General features: G+C 44.6%; 1 protein-coding gene across 1 annotated transcript in view; it reads right to left on the bottom strand.

Annotated features, from left to right (window-relative positions):
* The window catches only part of LOC144108200 (uncharacterized), a 224423-nt gene that overhangs the window by 164324 nt on the left and 39368 nt on the right, over nt 1-20731 (bottom strand). The window contains exons 3-4 of the mRNA XM_077641479.1: nt 4093-4107; nt 2443-2525 (exon numbers count right to left, since the gene is read on the bottom strand). Of these exons, the coding sequence (XP_077497605.1) occupies nt 2443-2525; nt 4093-4107 (98 nt within the window). The remainder of the gene's footprint in view (nt 1-2442; nt 2526-4092; nt 4108-20731) is intronic.

Genomic DNA, 20731 nt, shown 5'->3' with positions numbered 1-20731 from the left:
TAAGCAAGCGCAAGTAGCCAAGACCTGAACAGGAAACTCTGAAAGCCGCTCTCAAGCATACGGTGCCATCTGTAATGATAGGCTTGAAATTGGCGCCAGGATCAATTGCGGCTAGGCAAACTAAACCACTTCCTAATGCCTCTCCTACATACACTCGGATTCAAATTTGAGAACTCTACATCTAACTTTCTTTTCAGAAGATACAGAAGGTACTTATAGGCCGATATTTCAAAAGTACTGTTATTAAAACTTAAGTGGTTTCAATACATGTTAACCGATGAGTGAAAGGTAGGTATATTTTACGTTGATTAGGACGGCAGCAGAAAAGGGAACTGAAGGCAGTGCTTCTCCACATAAGTGTCAAGTGGTCTATACTAACAAATCTAAAGCAAAAACAGGTCCTTCACAAATTTTCTGGCACAGCCACTCAATAAGACTTCTATGCGGTCAAGTGCTCTCCGCTTTGATAGGCGGTGGTGCCCTAATCGTCCGCTTGTGTAGGCAAACCAAGCTGCTGGGGGTTGTTTCATGACCACTTGTTTTCAAGGACTACGAATAAGAACGGCTTGGGAGAGCGAAGAACCCGCTATGAGAAGTTGGTCTATTCCACTAAGACGCTACTGCCCAATGAATTTTGCGACGACAACTTGCAAAGTGAGGACAAGAATCGATGATGTACGTGGAAGCGGACTCGATGAGCATCAAGGAAAAAATACTCTAAACACGAGTATTCTACTCTAAGAAAAATATTCAGGCCTGGCTCTTGCCACGAAAGAATGATGCCCAGCAAGAATTAGGATGAGTAAACACTCCTTAGTGGTGGCCTTCCAGCGCCCGAGCCCATTTAGACGACGTGATGGCATGGCCAACCTACTGGGTAAGCATAGAGCAACGAGACCACGCAGGACGCTCCCCCGCGTCGAACTATACAAGCCCATTCTGACGAGGTGCAACACCAACCAAGAAAATTGTGAGAGGGCGACTCGCGCGACTGGTGCTAGTAACACGCCGTGCTGGTAAATAGCGGCACAGGACTTATAGAGCCAGCATGCGAAGTACGTAATAATTCCTTAGTGGAATGCGAGACCCTAAAGGCTTCAGGCTAGGCTTGAAGAGGGCATTTACTGAAGAGTCGCGGACACCAATGCAGGAAGCAGCAGGACGTGACAGCCAGCCGGAGGCAGCAGCTTCAATCGAGACCAGCACTCTAGCCACCAGCGATGTGCGGCAGTTCTGAATCGTCATTTTCTTACAGGCTCCTTAATTATCGAGAGCAAGTATCCCACTCTAAGCTATATCCATAAGACTTGATAATTTAGAAAAAGAGGTTGGCTTCAGCACTGGGGCCACACAAACTTTGGCTTTTTCGACGAGATACGTGCAGCGGCGAGGTTGCTCTGGCTGCAAGTTTCGCGAAAGCAATGTATTTTGGCAAGATGTAGCCGAAATATTTTGGGCCACAGCACCGAGAATAACATCGTTTTCAAAATTTTAAAGACTATTTATTATGGGTACCACGCGACTCATAATTTAAGGAGCCTAACAAAAATTTTAATAGCGGAACTACTCGGAATTAGACAAACTGCCTCCTAATAAGCATGTCTTACTTCTGTGCATAATTAACCTACAACTCCGCTGCACAGAAACTTAATCGTCCAGAGAAATCGACCAAACTCTGGATGCCATTAACGAAAAACTACCGAGAATGTTTACTATATTCGAATCGGGGAGAAAGCATAGATTTGTGCTACGTAGAAGACGACGCGGTGAGCGGGCAGTGCCGCAGGACGGAGCAGATGGAACTTGATGAAGACGACGCTCTCCAATGCACAGCTTGTGTGTGTGGTGCAGTTTGACACGAAGTGTGTTGGGTGTGGCGATAGCCTAGAGGTCTCGCTGAGCGGCCCTTTAAAAGACATTTGTTCGCGCAGCCGCGGGTTCGACCGCCGGTCAAGCATATTGATTAAATTTCTCTTCTCTTTTTGGTGTTTTGACCTCTAACTCGGGTGAAGATGAAAACTAGACAAACGGCGATTGTAGCACGAGGTCCCGTAGTGAAGCTGTCGTTTCAAAATGATCACTCCGACTGCAGGTCTGCCCTGAATAATTTTGTCCACGGCACATTAATTTTGAATACAAAAAGCCGATGCTTCCATGAGACAGCGTACACGCTTCTTTTGGGTTTGAACGGAACCCTGTACACAACCTGTTGTACCTTTCTAACCTAGAGCTGATGGTCCTCTATAGCATGGGCGCTACAAGTTTGGGGAAGAAGTCACAGGGTCTTCAGCCTTATTCCGCGTGCAGAACAAGTATTGTGAGTGCCATAGAGTTTAGCCGATTGATTCCTGTCACGCGAGAGAAGTGTCGCTCTTCGATAGCAGCTCTTTCCAATCTGTGTTCTTACACACAGCGCTTTAAAGAAGATATGCAGCTACTTACGGCAGAATATTAGGATCAGCCACATGAGGAGGAGGAGGATCAGGCATATTATGCAAAGAATCCACTTATGTGTCTTCCTCTCCCTGCATTGCAACCAATCAAGCAGGCACTGTTGTAATCGCTTTGCAAGGTGTTTTTCCTGCGCACGCAAAAATATGCATAAGCACCGACTGGCGCCGGACAATTGAAAGCCCAGTCAGCGCCCCCGACCAGTCAGACAAAAACCTCTGCCTCGCAATGCTCACCACAACGCAGTCGCATATGCACTTACTAATGAGTTGTTCTGAAAGTTTAACCAGCAAATCTGGATAAAATGCTTTTTGAGCGTGAAACCAATTATGAACTCAATTTTTTCAAGATTTCACTATAACAATCAATATATTCGCAGATCACCCGACGGCAGTCAACTGTTAGATCCAATCGATAGCAACACTTTAAAAGGGTTTTCTACCTAGGAGACGAATGGACCATTATCTTCAATATTACAACAAACATGTCATACAATTCTCCAATTCTCAGCATTTTTCTCCAAGAATGTTAAACGTGGGCGCGCCACATCTCCACCGTTAGACCACTTCTAACACAAGCCTGTGCTAGCATTAGCCTACAGAAGACTTCCTAATTTATATATGCACAAGTTTGATTTATCACTGTATTCCTTTCCACAGCTTACAGCGTCCATAAGGTACTCAACAACTTTTCTTTGTCGTCCAAAATTCTGCCTCTAGCGAGGCAGCAACAATTTTTTTAGAGAATTACACCCACACTTCTAAATTAATGGGCTCCGTGTCAAGTCCAAGCTGAGTTTCGATATCTATTCCCAGTTTCGACAACTAGTTTAAAGGTTTCCTCTTATTCGTGCGTTCTCATTGCTAGATCGCAAATGAGCGAAACAATGTGTCAAAAATTATACCGAAACAGCAGAAATGCTGGACATACACATTAAAATCAATACGAGAAGTTATCAATCTGTTTAAAATATAAATTTCATACGGTGAGGAACCTTTCCTCTTATGACATATGCTTCATATATATCCTTAGCCCCACTGCTTGAGATTTTTCACTCGTGTTGCTTCGGAAGGCCACAATACTAAATTATATTTGATAGCACTGAACCCGAGCTTTGATTACCTCCACTTAAAAACGTAAAACCATTCATGCCTTACCAAGCTTTGAATCGCACCATACGTAACAGCACTGTGTAATGCGCCAGTAAAGCGATGCTTAGTTACACAGTTACTTTCTGTACATATTGTACTTGCGTCTCCTCATCATCTGTAGCAAAAAGGTAACCAAAAGGGCTATTTTCTTTTGTGCTCACTGCATACTGCCATTTACTGTTCCTGATGGGAAATCGTTGAATTTTATGGGAAATAACAAAGTCAATAAGGTGCCGAAAAAAGGGATATCTCCACTGAAGCGCTTCATAAGACCCACTCATATAGCGGAATAGGAATATGCAATTCATGTGATTACATTATCTCAAAACCAGTACCTTACAGTTTTCAAATATGCAAAATTCTTGTCCAAGAATATTGGACGTGTACGGCGCTGAAGATTCGAATCCATTCTCACCATTGTACAGGGTAAAGTCTCGAAAAAACAGCGAAATAAATTTTTACTAGCATCGAGAGTACAAAGATGACTTACTCCTTTTTGCGGCTCCTGAAATCGAGAAGAGCAGAAACATGTGGTGATGTTACCGAATAACATGACTATAACAGCACTGACAAAAGATAACACCAGTGTGGCCGCGGAGGGAAGAGTTGTTTCACTCATGCGTGTAGTGCACGTGGTGCCAGTCCTGCCCTTTTACAAAGATGAGGTAGGCTGCCCTACTTACGCCCTCTTCCCATCTCCACAGTTTACACCAGTCGCTGCTGAGAATACAAGAGAAAATGCCAACGGTCATGCTTCACCTACCGCGAGATGTGGTACTTTAGATGCACGCTATCTGCAGACACTGCCTTTCAAATTTTTTGCTAATATTTTGTTATTGCGTTCATAACCCACAGGTGCCAAATATTTTTCGATGCATGCAGATTCGTATTAGGGGAACATCACACACATAACTTCCGAACAAAACCGAGTTTCGAATAATGAAAGTTTAGACTTCGACGAGATCAGTGGATTTATTTTTGTAGTTTTTTTACCTGTCTCTCATGTGCAATACCACTATACACTTAAATGCAATACCACTATTCGCATGCACTGAAGACTGCACAAGTTTTATATTGCACATGTTCTGTAGTCCTTGCATCTCGCGGAAAACAGCGACGAGCTCGGGGTTGTACTCTTGCAGCATCTCACGCTTAGTAAACCATTTTCTAGAGAAAGATAGCAAAAAGACAGGTGGATGTCACGCGGATGGCAAATTAAAGCCCTAGTTTCGAACACTACCGTGACCGAGCCCCGGCAGGCGTGTCAAAAAAAAGGCAGAGATAGGCCTGCCTGTTTACCGATAAGGTCCATTCTAGCTACCATCTTTCCCACTCGTAGCCAGACTTTCCTTACAGCGTTTCATGTATTGGGAGAACACAAGGGCAGCGCACCGATTAGCAAACAGTGCTCATCTTCGGTGGTCTCGCTAGCCTGGTTACCTTTAACGAAAACTTCAGCAGTGCTCTACGCGGTCTTTTTTTTTTTTTGTTCCACGTTGAAGCAAATGTTTTTCACGTACCGCTTGCCATGGTCACGGCTGGGGTGGTGGACGCTGATACAAAAACAAAGCAAGATAATTGCATAAATATTACTCAGAAATTCAGCATTACAAGATTGTTTTATCGATCAGAGCTAATTTTTAATATTTATACGTACCCATAGTACCAGGTGTACTGCATCGTTCTGCTTGCTTATGCACTTCAAACTAGTTCCGACACACTCCACACTTAGTCTACTTATAACTCTTATCTTTAAAATCCGAAAAGATAGCATTTTTTTCTACTTAACTAGTATGCAATGCCCATACCTACGGGGCATAAACGTGGATGCCAAACTTAATGACTATGCAGCAAGCTAGGGAAAGAAAAATGACAGGTGTAATGTTAAGAGACAGGATGATAGTAGAGTTGGTCATGAACAAACATAGGTTAATTACATACGAGTCGAAATCAGGAGAAATAATTATGCTTGGGCAGGACATGTAATGCAGAGGAAAATAAACGATGGCTCTTAAGAGTAGCAAATTATTCAAGAGAAGGCAAGCTTAGCAGGGGGTGGCCGAAAGTTATGGGAGGATGAGATTAGATGTTTCCACAAGCCCAGCGCTTGGGCCTGCAAGGAAATAAGTTAAGTAGTCGTATAATGATTTGTTCTTACTAATCAATTTCAATGTCAGAATTAAAAAAATTCGTGACTATTTTGAATGTATGACGAAAAGGAATTCCACAATCAAATTCACACCATTAAGCGGAGTACGGTACACTTCTTGCCCCATCACAAATCGATAAAGTTCCAGCAAATATTTTAAAACATCCCTGCCCTAAGCAGCCGAATGTGATGGCAACAGAGCTATCAGAAGAAGGTTTTATTCATATTCACCGCAGACTCTGTGTTGTCACGACTTCTTGTCCTAATGCAAATGTGCATATTCTGCACAACCCCTATGGTTGCACTCATCTGTGAAACTTGCTCTGAGGAGCAAGCAGTGAGTATTGACTACACAGCTCAAAGTCGTAAAGCTTTAAAAGACCCTCAAGATTAATTTCTTCAATACACGGCAGTCTAAGAAGCCACTAAAACGCACACACGGCTTGGAGCCAACATGCACATCGATCCTCTGAGGACCTCGGTAAACAAGCCTACAATACGAATTTGCGGCTTTTTTTTCGAGTGTGCCCCACCTAAGCTAACAACCATAATTTTGGAAATAGGCAGTTTTTTTGGCAAATAGCAAATGCAGCAGATACTTTTCAGTACATCGTTGCAGCACATCATCCTCCATTTCTTTGACGAAGTTTGTCCCCAGTACTAATCTCTCTTTTTCTGAAATTGTAGCATTTAGCATGAAAGTGTTGAAATTGTAGCTAGCATGGTAATTTCGGGAATACTTGTATTGAATATTGAAATTTTTAATCTGACTGGCGTTCCTCAGGCCTGTATTTAATAATAGACAATATATTCTGCAAACCATATGATAAATGGCGCCTAAAACAGTTAGGCCCAGATGCCTGCCTAGGCACTGGCCAATTAAGAGTTTTTGGGTCTGCAATAGCATTCGACCTCTGCCGTAGTCTTCTGTAGAGATTGTCAAGCATTCCGGCTACATGAATGCCATCATTAGTATTTGAGTGTGTTATAGCTAACCGATGTCCATTCATTCTTTTTTGTAATATACTCAATTTTGTACATATGCATACTGATTTGTAGACCCGAGCATAAACCTGCAATGCTATTTTCCACAAAGCTTAATTATTTAGCGATGCAATGATAAGCACAGGACATAGCGAAGAAAGCTGCATATGCTCAGAAAAGCAAACTCCTCGACCCGCTGCATTACAATGCAATACCACCATTACTTTACGAAATAAGATGCGTTTAACATAGTTTCCTGTAAATCTGTGAAAAAGCACAAAAAATGCAGTACACCATATTGCGTGGATTACGAGCATAAAACACCGGCGCCAATCGTTTGGGCAGAGAAAGTCGCACACCTTCAAACATTATGCTCATGCTTATTTGACTCGAGTCGCAAGGTTGCTTTCAATTTCTGGCACAGTCAATATTTATTGACTCTGCCACTTTCCTTTTAGATCGCTGCCGGGGTGTAGAAGCGCAAAATGGCAAAAAGTATGGCTTTTAATTATTTCGCTGCTAATTAACAGCTTTTCGAACGCCGCTTGTTAGCAGCTATAAAACATGACAGATCAAGCTATGGGAGCCATGCGAATAGTTTCCGATCCCGATGTGTATATTTTGAAAACATCATTGAACTTACAGCCAAAAGATGATAACTTTGAAAAATGCCTGAAACAGGCTCCTAAAATAACCTTTAGAGAAGGAAAGGAAAGCAGCAATATTCTGAGCGGTGTAAGTTACGAGAACCTTTCGCACAGAGTATGAAACGCATTTTTTTCCTTATTACAGCTAGCATCGCTCTAGAGTTAGCAAATGCAACATTCCCCGTCAACGCGAACACATTGAAATTAAACACCACAGCTGACAGACCATATGCACTTTAAAGTTCTCGCCTGTGCCTGAGATAATTTTGCTGGTTAGTCCCCTACCATGGCAGTAAAAAAAAGTGTATTTTAGCCCGACTTCAGTGAATTGACCAGGCAGGGTAATAAGCTTTTACGTACCGGCCATAGTCGGCCGCGCGCTGCTACCGGACGCCTTGCCTGCAAGAAAGGAAGTTAGTATAAGGCCTCGTTTTAAACCCGCTTCAACACCGAGCATTCAATAAAATTTTTTGCCTATTATTAGGCGAAAATAACTAACAATAAGCTGAAATCCCTACCAATGCCACAGGTGTGGGAGCAAAAGCGGTGGTGCGGCGGGCGAAGCCAGACTGCAGACTTTCTTAGCGGAGATCAGTAAATGCTCGGTATGTGGCTTGATAAATAGATACGCAACTACTCTGAGCACAAACAAAGCAAGCCTGGAGGAAATGTTGACACAAAAGGGAAGCATTTTGGCTGCTCCAGGTGCACAAAATTGAGGCCACACCCCCTGAACTATCACTGGCCACGGACACACATTATGAGAGGTTGCTGTTGTGTGCCAAAAGCAGCGGCGTACCATGCGTGTGTTGGCAACTGTGGACACAAGCTGCATGGTGTGTATTGACGCTGTGTGTGTGTGTGGTGCCGGCGGCATGGCTTCCATGTTGTGTGTCAGTATTGTACCATGTTCTTAGGTGTGCAATAAATGAAGTGCAGACACAACAAATGGCGACGAGGACCGGATCAAGAACGCTCCAAGAACGGCCTGAAGATCACCACATCAAGCGATAGTAACTGGCAGCCGCAAGAAGAGCATTGACAAACACGAAGTGTCAGGCCTAACTCTGCGAGCCCTACGCTGGGCGGGAGAACAATGGCAGCTCAAGCAGCGCTAATCGGTAAGCTCGACAGTTTCGATGACACTGTTGAAGACTGGTCGTCGTATATAGAAAGGGCGGACGAATACTTCGCGCTCAACAGCTTACCGGAAGAGAAGAAGGTAGCGGCTATAATTACAAGCATGGGAGCGAAAACTTACGCTATCCTTCGCAAGCTGACCACGCCGAACAAACCCTCAGAGAAAACATACGCAGACATTAAAAAGTACCTGGGAGACTACTTTTCACCTGTGCCTCTCGAAATGTCTGAGCGACATCGGTTCTACAAGAGACTTCAGAGAGAGGGCGAGTCTGCTAACGAATATATGGCAGAACTGCGGCGGCTTTCACAGAACTGCAACTTTGGGTCATTTTTGGACCAGGCACTGCGGGATAAATTTGTGTGCGGTCTTCGCTACGTGCAAGTCCAGCAGAGATTGCTAACCGCAAAAAAGGTTACGCTAGAGCACGCCCTTGACGAAGCAGTAGCACATGAACTTGCCGTGAAGGACATCGCCGAATTCAAAAGCAGGGAAGAAGTGCCGGCTTCCGTGGCTCATGTCGAGAAGGAAGCACGACGATGTTACAGGTGTGACCGCAAGGGGCATCCACCGTCGAAATGCAAGTTTCTCACAAGTGTTTGCCACAAGTGCAATAAAGTTGGCCACATTAGTACCGCGTGTAAAAGCAAGTCAAGCGACGCCAATAAAGCACCACGCCGGTCAAGCCTTACTTACAAGAATAGGCAGGCTTCAAAAAGTCAAGTGCATGCCATTGAACAAGACAGTGATGCATTTGAACTTCTGGCACATGTCGACGATGGGAACAAAAGCAGTCCGATCTGGCTGAAGCCACAGATTGAAGGGCACACATTGGAAATGGAGATGGACACTGGATCCAAGTATTCTCTTGTGCCAAGAACCACGTACGAAGCGCATCTCTCTCATCTGCCTCTGGAGGGAACTTCAGTACGGTTCAAGACGCTGACTGGTCAAGCTTTCAGCCCTAACGGTGTGGCAACAGCCAATGTCACGTTTGGGAAGTCAACGCAACGCGTGCAGTTCTTTGTAGTCGACACTCCAGGACCTCCGCTCTTTGGAAGAGACTGGGTTAATCGTTTCAACCTTATCGAGCTGAGCAGCGTATTGAGGATCGACAACCAACTGGGGCCACGTGCAGATCAACTGAACAAGATCCTCGCAGAACACAGGGACGTCTTTGATGATAGCATTGGAAAACTCAAGCACATCAAACTGAAACTGCGTCTTCAAAGTGGTGTGCAACCGAAGTTCTGCAGGCCACGACAGGTGCCCTATGCCTTGAAGGAGAAAGTGAACACTGAGCTTGAACGGTTGGAAGCAGTCGGCATCCTGACAAAAGTGAATCACAGTGATTGGGCCACGCCCATAGTGCCTGTAGTGAAAGCAAATGGAACTGTCCGCATATGTGGAGACTTCAAAACCACAATCAACCCTCACTTGGTGGTGGACCAGTATCCCTTACCCCGCATTGAGGACATCTTTGCAAAGTTAGCAGGAGGACAGAAGTTTTCCAAGATAGATCTGAGACAAGCCTACCTACAAATGGAAGTAGACGATGAGTCCAAGCCACTCTTGACCATCAACACAGAAAAAGGGCTGTATCAGTACAACAGAATGATTTTTGGCATCTCTTCTGCGCCAGCTGTGTGGCAGAGAGCAATAGATCAAATCCTGCAGGGAATCCCAATGTGCCATGCTACTCAAGATGACATTCTTGTCACTGGTGAGTCAGAAGATTCTCATCTCAAGAACCTAGAGCTAGTGCTCAGAAGACTGCAAGAGTATGGGCTCAGAGCTAACCTCCAGAAATGTTCGTTCTTTGAAGACTCTGTAACATACTGTGGTTACAAGCTTGATGGAACCGGGTTACACAAGACAGAGGACAAGATCAAGGCAGTGATACGTGCCCCTACACCCAAGTCCACGTCTGAGTTGAGGTCATTCCTTGGCCTTGTGAACTATTACGGGAAGTTTATTCCAGACAGTGCTAATCTTCTCAGACCACTGCATGCACTTCTGGAGAAATCATCACCATGGAAGTGGACAAAAGAATGTGAGGTGGCATTTCAGCAAGCAAAGAAGATTATAGCCTCAGAAACTGTCCTTGTGTACTACAACCCGAACCTGGAAGTACGTCTAGCATGTGATGCTGGCCCCCACGGACTCGGAGCAGTCCTTTCGCACAAAATGCCTAATGGGAGTGAAAGACCCATCGCATTTGCATCTCGAACCTGGAAGGCTTCGGAAAAGCAGTACTCTCAGATAGATAAAGAAGCACTAGCCATTGTCTGGGGTATACAAAAGTTCTATGCATACCTGTATGGAAGACACTTCAAGCTGATCACAGATCATCAGCCTCTGACACATATCTTTGGCCCAACCAGCAGTGTTCCTGCGATGCAAGCTGCACGCATTCAACGTTATGCCTTGTTTCTAGCTGGGCTCGACTACGAGATACAGTACCGCAAGTCATCGAATAATGCCAATGCAGATACATTGTCACGCCTTCCTCTTCCAGACAGTCCTGAAGACAAACCAGATGAAGCTGAACTTTTCTACCTGAACCAAATGGAGCAACTACCTGTAACAGCTCATCAAGTCAGACAAGCCACAGAGCGTGACCGTCTGCTATCGAGAGTCCACTACCATGTTTTGAACGGGTGGGACTCGTGCAAACGAGACAACGAAATCCTTCCATTCTACAGGCGTAGAGATGAACTCTCTTTACACCACGGCATCATTGTTTGGGGCATAAGAACAGTCATTCCAGCTGTATTGCGAGAAACAGTCCTCAACGACCTGCACTCTGGACATCAAGGCACTGTGAAAATGAAAGCGCTTGCACGTTCGTTTGTGTGGTGGCCATCTGTTGACACCGATATCGAAGCCATCACTAAGAAATGTGCAGGGTGCTCCAGCGAGAGCAACATGCCACCAAAAGTCTCTCTGCACCCGTGGGAAGTGCCGAGTGGACCATGGCGCCGAGTTCATTTAGACTTTGCAGGGCCATTCCTGGGCAAAATGTTTCTTATCGCTGTTGACTCATTCTCAAAATGGCCTGAAATACATGTGATGAGTTCAACTACGGCAGAGTGTACCGTGGATGCACTGCGCGTTATGTTTGCATCTCACGGCATTCCAGAACGCATTGTCACGGACAATGGTCCTCAATTCACATCGGAAGAGCTCCGGACCTTCCTCATGCAGAATGGTGTGCGACACACATTTAGCGCGCCATATCACCCGGCGACGAACGGTCTTGCAGAAAGGTTCGTGCAGTCCTTCAAGCACAGTATGAAGGCCATGAAAGGAGAGGGATCCGTCATCAAGAAGTTGACAAACTTCCTTTTGGCATACCGTACGACACCCCACTGTGCTACTGGTGAGACACCAGCAAACCTTTATCTCGGGCGCGAGCTACGCACTCGACTGGCACTATTACGCCCACAACCCGGTGGACGTACGTATGAGAAACAAGGGTCATCTCAACCAAGTAAGCCTCAGCGCTCCTTTTCTGAGGGGGAAGAAGTTTCTGTGCGCTCCTATAGGGGTACAAGTAAATGGGTGCCCGGAACAATCGCAACCAGAACAGGGCCTCTATCATATGAAGTGGAAGTTGGGGGAACAACCTGGAAACGTCACACTGATCAACTGCGCAAGGGTCACACCGACGACAAACGCCATCTGGATTCGGAACCTGAATTCCTACCCAGTATGCAAACCTCCCCGGACAGCGAGACATCACCTGCTTGTGTTCCAGATGAAAACAAATCTGCATCACCTCGACGTGATCCATGTGTGAGTGCACCAGAAGACAAACTTAATACTCCTCGGGTAGCAGTTCCCGTGAGCCTCCCTGATCCTATCGCAGGTCGCCCAGTGAGGGTACGTCGACCACCATCGAAACTGGACTTGTAAAAAAAATTACAAGGGAGGAAGTGTTGTGTGCCAAAAGCAGCGGCGTACCATGCGTGTGTTGGCAACTGTGGACACAAGCTGCATGGTGTGTATTGACGCTGTGTGTGTGTGTGGTGCCGGCGGCATGGCTTCCATGTTGTGTGTCAGTATTGTACCATGTTCTTAGGTGTGCAATAAATGAAGTGCAGACACAACAGTTGCTATCATTGGCTCCGTTGCATGCAGGCTGGTTATGCCCCCACGGGATGAAAGCAGACGCACTTCAACCAATGCTGCGTGATACGAGTGGAAACGGGAATGTTTTCGAGCAATGAGAATGCTTTGGTATGCAGCATACCATCCTGGTTTGCATATGTGCTGCAGAGAGTCAATAAGGTCATGCCACATTTGCCTATTTGCTAAAGAGGTATGGGTATGTGCTATCTACCGCACTGAGAAAGTGACTTTTCTCTGCTTACCATAAGTGTCCAGTATCGCAATGCACAATCATATTATACGCGTCTACATCATTAAGAGACATATGTGCTTTGAGGAGCGCCGCATTGGGGCCACCCGATTATTTCTATTTCATTTCACTGATCGCGTACTTGTAAGCTGAGCATTTCATGATATCAAATGGCATAGTTAGCCTCCTGATAATGGATAATGATAACTTGATAACCAAAGCTTGAGGGCGCAAAAAATTGTCAAATGATTCCAAAAAAAGGGTGTTTTGCACTTGATTCTAACCGTCAGGATTGTCTATGTAACTTGCTTTGTATTAATTAGCGGTTTATATTATTCCTAAAACTACACTTTCAAAGTGGCTCTAACAAGATGAATTACGAGGTTGTAGATTCAAAATCTACCAGCCTATTCAAAGACTTATTTCCTTCGAAGTTTTTCTCATTGTGCTAATTCAGGCAGAAGTCCACAAATGCAAAATTTTCGTCTGGTCTCACACGGTAGCATCGACAATAGTGCATACGTCTAGCTAGATTTCTCGGCGCCAGCTCACTACCATCTTACGCATAACGTCTAGCTAGATAATTTCTCGGCACCAGCTCACTACAATCTTACGCATAAGCTCCTCGGGATTGTCGGGATTAGATAAATGCGTAGCTCTACCCACTGCAGCCACCAGAAGAGAAAGAAACATGTGTCCACTGCGAGATATCAGCACATGGCACAGGTTGTTCCTTACGGGCCTCAAAGCCTCAGGTATGAGTCTGGAGCCCTCTATACGACGTCCCTCGCAGCCCAAATGCTCCTTCGGGTCCGTCAATTTCTGCAATTTATTCTACTTTCTGCAGTTTTAAAACTCAGTTTCTGCCTTCTCTTCGTGCTATTAGCAAGATTACCTTATCGAATGGCATAATAGTGAAGCTGCGTACACAACATGAAGTATGCGGAGCAACAACAGCTAGCTACTTTCGGTGAAAAGTTCCAGAGGATTCTTACAGCCTCAGCAGCATGATGCAATACGGTTATTGCGGTAATCCCCATATGTGCAGGATATATCACTATCTACTTTGCATTCATAGATCGCGTAGTCCTCATACCTATCCTAGCGCAGTGGTAAAGTGGTTAAGCCATGTGCCTCTGCCCCGGCAGGTGCTGCTTCAAGCACAGGCTAAGGTGGGGCTTGTGAGACACTGGTTAATTTCATTTCCCAGTCAGTATTTTAACTGCCACTGGTCACTGTAGGCGGTTTGCACACATTCCTGTAAGTAGGTTGTGATGATGTCACAAGGTCACGTGACATAGGTGGCCCTACTTCTATGTGTCCAAACTAGATTGCTTATCAGGATTTTTTTGTACATTTTTTCCTCACATCCAACTATGCTGAGTATGACGCCGGCTTTTCAGTGATGGAAAGGCCTTAAAAATGTTATGTTACCGCGCTGTCGCTGTCATAGTGCGCAGTCAAAAATTTTTATCATTATGATTAGGAAACTTGGCAATATGTGGTATGTAAGTGAGTGTCACGCAACGTGTTATCTTCAGAAGCTGTGCAGGAGATCGAACGGATATGAATGCAGAACAGGAAAACATACGTTACTCCATGCCAGTGCCATCTGTTTTAACAGGTGTGCAACCTTCGACATTAAAGCTTTAATAACCATGCACAGTGGTACTAATACGTACCGCTAGCAAGATAAAAGCTCGCAGACAGCGGTCCAGTGGTCGACAGGGTGGAAGGAACGCCTGGAAAAAAGCAAATGAAAATTTTCTAATAAGAACAATTTGAAAGCGCTAGACAGTTTTAACGGCGCATGTATGCAAATAGCACTGACAATTATTGACCCAATATTGGAAAGGAATGGTTTCACATTGCTCCGTCTTAGGACCAGCATCTTCCAATACTTTTCCAATATTTGGCCGGCCACCTGCGCTGCTTGCGTAGCACATGTTTTGAACTAGGTTTATGTTTATTGAAGCTGATTACGCATTTTTAATTCATGGTAGGCTTCAGCCATGCGGTTAGCGCTTCACAGACATTTTTCAAAAGAGCCGTTTGCTTTGCTTTTTTATGGCGTTTTTAATGCTTCAAAAATTAAGGGACTGAGGCTGTGAGGGACGCCGCAGTGAAGGGCATAGGAAATATCGACCAGCTGGGTTGTGGGTGAGTGAATGAAGCCTCCGTTTGTCTAAGCTCCGGCATTGCTCTTACTGCTTATTATCGATTCTGGAAGGAGAGGGGGTGGGGCTGTCACCTAATCAATCCATGTGTACTCCGGGTATATTCTTTCCATGGTTCATCGCTTCCAATACCCACTAGCATTGAGCCGAGTTATCCGGTTCAATACACTATTGTTATCCCTGTACTTTAGACGACACTTTCAGCCTTATCGTTTCAGTGGAGTGTGCAGGTAAAGGTGGTGATGTTCACCTACCGTGCACATTCTCTTCCACAAGCATTTTTATTTTGGCTGTCGGACCTCTTCGCAACTTAGCAGCTTTCTTAAGAGTTTTGTAACAATCTAGGAAAACAAACTCCAACTTTGAACAACACTTCTTAGTAGCAGATTGATGCAAATTTGTCTGACAGCGATATATCAGCAGGTTATTACCGATGCTCAAGGTTTGAATTGACAGGAACAACTCAGCAGCTGTGATAAAGACTGCTCCACCGTCATCCAGCCATCAGCAGGATTCAGTTCACTAGAACCAAAATTTGAAGACAAGCATCCTCTAACGGCGGCTACACTGGCAGAGTAGTCCAAATGTTACCCAGTACGAATGCTGAATATCAGATCAGTGAAGTGCAGTCACTCTCGTTTTAAACCAGAGTCAGGACAAGCTTTGTAGAGTGAAATCGACAGACAATAAGACAGTTCTACAGCTGCCAACTGCCTGTGGCATTGATGTAGACTGTAAAAGCTGAAGGACAGAACGAAAACATGAGCACAGAAATAGTGCAGTGGTGTTCTGGTCAGAGAAATGAGCAGGTTGACTGAGCTTACCCGTTTTCTTATTTTGTTGGGAACTACAGCCTACATTCGCAATAAGAGGAGGAGGATAAGCTTCATTTCCGACAGAAGTAGCAGTTGGTGTGGGGTATAGCCCCATCAAGTGGCCTCAGCTAAAGCCTATATTCGCAACAGGAAATGAACTGCTAGCACTTATACACATTTCCTTTGTTCAGAATGCAGTATCTTCTGGATGGATTAAAAGAGGGACTATAAGAAAACTACCATGCCTAAAAAGCGATCTGATGAACACTAAGTATTAAACTACAAACAAATGGGCTCATAAAGGCATAAGAACTCACTGAAAGAATTCTTGAGAAGAAACAGAAAACGACTTAGGTGACTGACTGCAAGCACTGAGGACAAGATGATTTCAGTACCTACAAATAAGGCGCTGTATGGCGGGGTTGGATAGATTCCTTTGAGTTGAGTTAAGCTTGAATTAAAGAAGTGCTGGAACGTCGTCCTCTGTCTTCCAAACAGAAGCAGTGTCCTGCACTTTCAGATGCATTAATTCCTACAGTTACCAACTGGGTGGCATGAATATCACGATTCGCTTGAAAAATCCTCTGTCGGGACTGGGCAGGTAAGTGGAAATTGTAGTGACTTGACATAGCGACATCCATAGCTTTCTGACAATGGTCTGATTGGTAAGCAGCATTTTGATGTTCGAGAATAAGTGTGATGGAGTGGGAGCTTCCATCATTTGCGATGATAAGTTCCAGCCATGCAAGTGGTTTTATGGTAAGATAACAAAGCACTCTTGCCACAGGAATTACTTTCCAAAGTGGTGAAGATGCACGCGCAAGTGCCCTGCTTGTGTCCTCATACTTTATGACAAGCAGTACCTCCATTTATTACTGCTGGTGTTTTTTTCTACTGTGGCGATTGCTTTCGAAGTTTTGAAGTCAGTTTGGGTCCTATTTCAAGAGAGCAAAAGTACAAAAGGCAGGATGCAGGACAATTTCATTTCAGGCAAGTTCGTTGTGAGAATTTGAGGGAAAAGAATAAAGGCACTCGCTGCAAAGAAACAGGTTCCACATTGCACACAAGGCAGCAATTGCTCACTCACGCATGCAAACCACAACAAGCATTGCTAATGCAGCACTCAGCTTCTTTCTTCGTATAGGTATGCTTTTTGCAGACATGGCCGAAAAATAGACGGGCCCGCACCCTTTTTACAAATCTACTCCCCCTTGGGGAACTGCCATAAATAATTACCTTTCTTCCAGTTAATTGACAATTTACGCACATAAGGCATCGCAACCGGTTTTATTTCCACTTACTTTCTTTGTCGCTCTTTCACTTTTACCTACCGCTGATGCTACGGCCACCACCACCAAGATCCCAAAGGTCTATAATCTTCAAGGCATATCGTCAGGACAGCAAATTGAAGGCTCAGAGTCCTGATATTGTGTTCAACTTCTTTTGAGTGCACTGAATAGTGATGTATTACTTCACAGTGCAGTCTCATATATGTCGGCTTCTCTTGCACTATCGTGGAGGCAGTGGTTGAAACACTGCTGCAAAGAACAACAAAAGGCTGAAACTAAACTAAAGCAGGTGCTGATGCCATATTCATAATAGGTGTCGCACAACCTGCGAAGTTCACGGGCAAGTACAAAGTTTACGGTGTCTCGAGTGCTGTTCAAACCGGATGAACTGTGCCCCCGTATCACGCAAGAAAAACACAAGAATAGCGGTCATGAGAAAAAGCTCTCCAGACCTTTTGTGAAATGAGCTGCCGGATTCTACTTGATACAACATGTGAGCAAAAGTGCGTAGCAGAGACTAGACACTACGTCAAAGATCGCGCGTGGGAGCGCGAGCTATCATTATCGACGAAGAAAGACTACAATTTTCCACCTACGTATACGCCTACATGAATGAACTGTGCGGGGAACGAATGTCGACGCTTCCTGCTAGACAAATCGGTAAAGCAAAAAATTGACCTCATGATCATGCGGCCCTGCTGAGCGCGCATTCTGTCAGGCTTCTTCAAAAAGAGCGAGTGTTTTTTCCAGCAGGCTGGTGTCATAAATATGGCTCCCATCGGCATAAAATTTCAGCCCATAAACTTGCGTCTTCGCTCATGCACGGATCCCGCAAGCTAACAGTTTAGTCTGCTAGACAACGCACAGGAAGGAATCAACCAACTTTTATAGAAGTGTCGTGGGCACCACTCTCTCTCAAGTGCATCGTGTCTGAAAACAGCAGCTACGCATGTCTACGGCCACTGTACCTGTTAGCTCTTTGTGCAAGGATGTTTCCTTATACAGGATGTTTCCTTAGACATGTATTATATTTCACATGCACTACTACAGGACATCGCCGTAAAAAAATAGGATCGCGTGTTGCTCTGACAGGTCCACCGGCTAAACACATTTTCCGGTTCTTGCTTGTGCTGTTCATCTATTCATGCAGCGGGCGCAAAATGCCACGCCACAGATGTCTCGGCTGTAGGTCTGCCAATACCAATTGGCAGCAGGAGGACCATGATAGACTACTGTACAGGTTCACTACGAGCGTGTTAGCGAAGCTCACTAAAAGTGATTGCAGCATGGCAAGGAAAGGATGACAGACAAATGGAAAAGGGACTGACAAGTCGTCCATTATATTCAACTTCAAAGCAGGACCAACATGCACATACAGAACTCTGCTCGCCGTGCCAGCTTCTATTAGCTTGACATTTCAGCTAATACTCACAACTGCTACCTGACGTCCCTGACGATGAAATTGAAGAGCAATTATTCCCGATGAAACTCGAGAGAAGATTTCTAGAAACAGTAATATTGAATTACTGATGTTCGAAAAACACATTTTAAATTACTGTATCATGCATTGTATGGCATCTATGCAAACCATATCGTATGCCTCTTAAGAGTAAAAACATTGTGGCTGTTCCCACTCACACAGTTTGCTTCTCACTCTAGAGCAGTATTTGAGCCACAAACGATAAAAACAGGCCCACTGCCCACAGGGTACAGGTTCTTTTTTTTTCAAGAAATGACAAAAGCAGAACCAGTCTAATTGCAGTCTGAAGGAAATATTCGAAGAGTGGGGCAAAATGTGACACAGGTTTGCAACTTGACCCCTTAATTTCATTACTCACAACTACTAAAAACGCTAAAGTTTTTACCACAATGCTAGTATAATGCTCACTAAATACGAGAAGACAAGCACAAAGCAAATCTTAAAAATGTACGAAATCTCACGTTTTGCCTCTACACGCAAGTCAAAATGAAAGTGCATGACTCATAATGAGACGCCATTCCAAAATCAAAATATTATGGTTCCTTAAAATAAATTTATGCGAAGCTGGTTCTATCTGCACATAGACCACCTTAAATACCCTATTCGAATACAAGAGACTAAACCCACAGCGAACCCGCAACCATTTTGTTCTATGGCCCCAATAAATGGCAAATCTATATTCAGCCACCAGCCTACACGATATTTGCTTGATTCTGTTTTAGTGCAACAGTTGCTGGTGTTTCCCTGGACATGCGCCTTGGTACGATGCACAACACGTGAAGAGATTTTTTAAATGTGATTTCAGGCCAGAGCGAACAGAGTTTGCTTGCTCATTATAACAATGCTGTACAAGCAGTTGTTCATGACAGTTGAATGACTGTGGTGCCGAGGTTCGCACGAATTTTTATGCACGTCTTGCGCTTCATATCTGGTCGCATTTCATATCTGGTCACTTTTAATTGTTGTGGGTTCCTACGCTATCCGCCAAATGTTTTATCAAACTGGTGCTGTTTGTGTCTCTCCAGAGTTTCCTTCCTATTTTCTATTGTGCTTTCAGTCTATCCTACAGACATAGAAAATAAGAATAAAGCTTTAGAGCACGGAATAAATTTTGCATGCGTCCATGCAGAAAGTCACCGGCTACCGTTTTGTCACACCTGTAGCTCCCTGCTAAAATACTTTCTTCACAACGAGAAGCTGAAATTATTCTGAAAGAAAATATCAATGGCTAATTGCATACCTGAACAATTACGCCTAATCTAAGATGTGAGGTGGCTAGAGCTTTGCAGTACTGAAAATGTGACGTGCAGAATTCCGCGTCATCTTCTCAAGTCCGGGACTCAGATATTTCTTACTTGCGGGCGAGGGATACCGTCGCATGCTTGCGGATTATGCGGGCTGCCGCAGACTCGGTCACATATCCGGGCTGACTCCAGGTTTCGGGCACTGCAAGAAATGCGTAAGCATTGAATGACCAATGCGCCAACACTGAATGAAGGAAGAACTGCGCTAAAGACGCAGTTAGCGCTACCGTTCTATTAACCTTTTCAACAGGACATGAGAGTGCAAAGGATGTGCCTAACTGTTATTAAGCATTGACGAGGACACTGACCTGATCTTAATGCTTGGACCCAGATGATGTCCAAGTGCTCACCTTTTCCTCTTGGCACGCACTTCTGTCTTTACAGTTCCACATATTCCATGTTTAAACAACAGGTCATTGCTGCCGCATACGTTGGACATACACAGACAGAAATCACGCTGTGAAAGGCATGCAAGCAGCTTCCGTTCGCGATGAAGTTTGGCATAGAAGAGCCCTAATTGAAACAGTGGTTTACTGTTAACTGGAAAGAACACAGGCAACGAGCAAAAAACCATAGCTAACCTATGATTTACAGGACAGAGATATTTTGAGCAAGAAAGTTTGAGTCCAAAAATTATTTGACTGTTTTTTCAAGCTGATATCCACACACACACACAACTAATGCAACACTGCTTGTCAAAGCTACAACGTTGCACTGCAAAGTAGCCGCCTGCTCCGGAGCTCATTTTATTTTCAGCCGCATTCACCATGGCAGTAACTA

Source organism: Amblyomma americanum, chromosome 10 (genome assembly GCF_052857255.1).
Source record: "Amblyomma americanum isolate KBUSLIRL-KWMA chromosome 10, ASM5285725v1, whole genome shotgun sequence".
Taxonomy (NCBI): Eukaryota; Metazoa; Arthropoda; class Arachnida; order Ixodida; family Ixodidae; genus Amblyomma; species Amblyomma americanum.
Note: the sequence above shows the minus strand (reverse complement) of the source record. Positions and strands in the feature narration are given on the sequence as shown.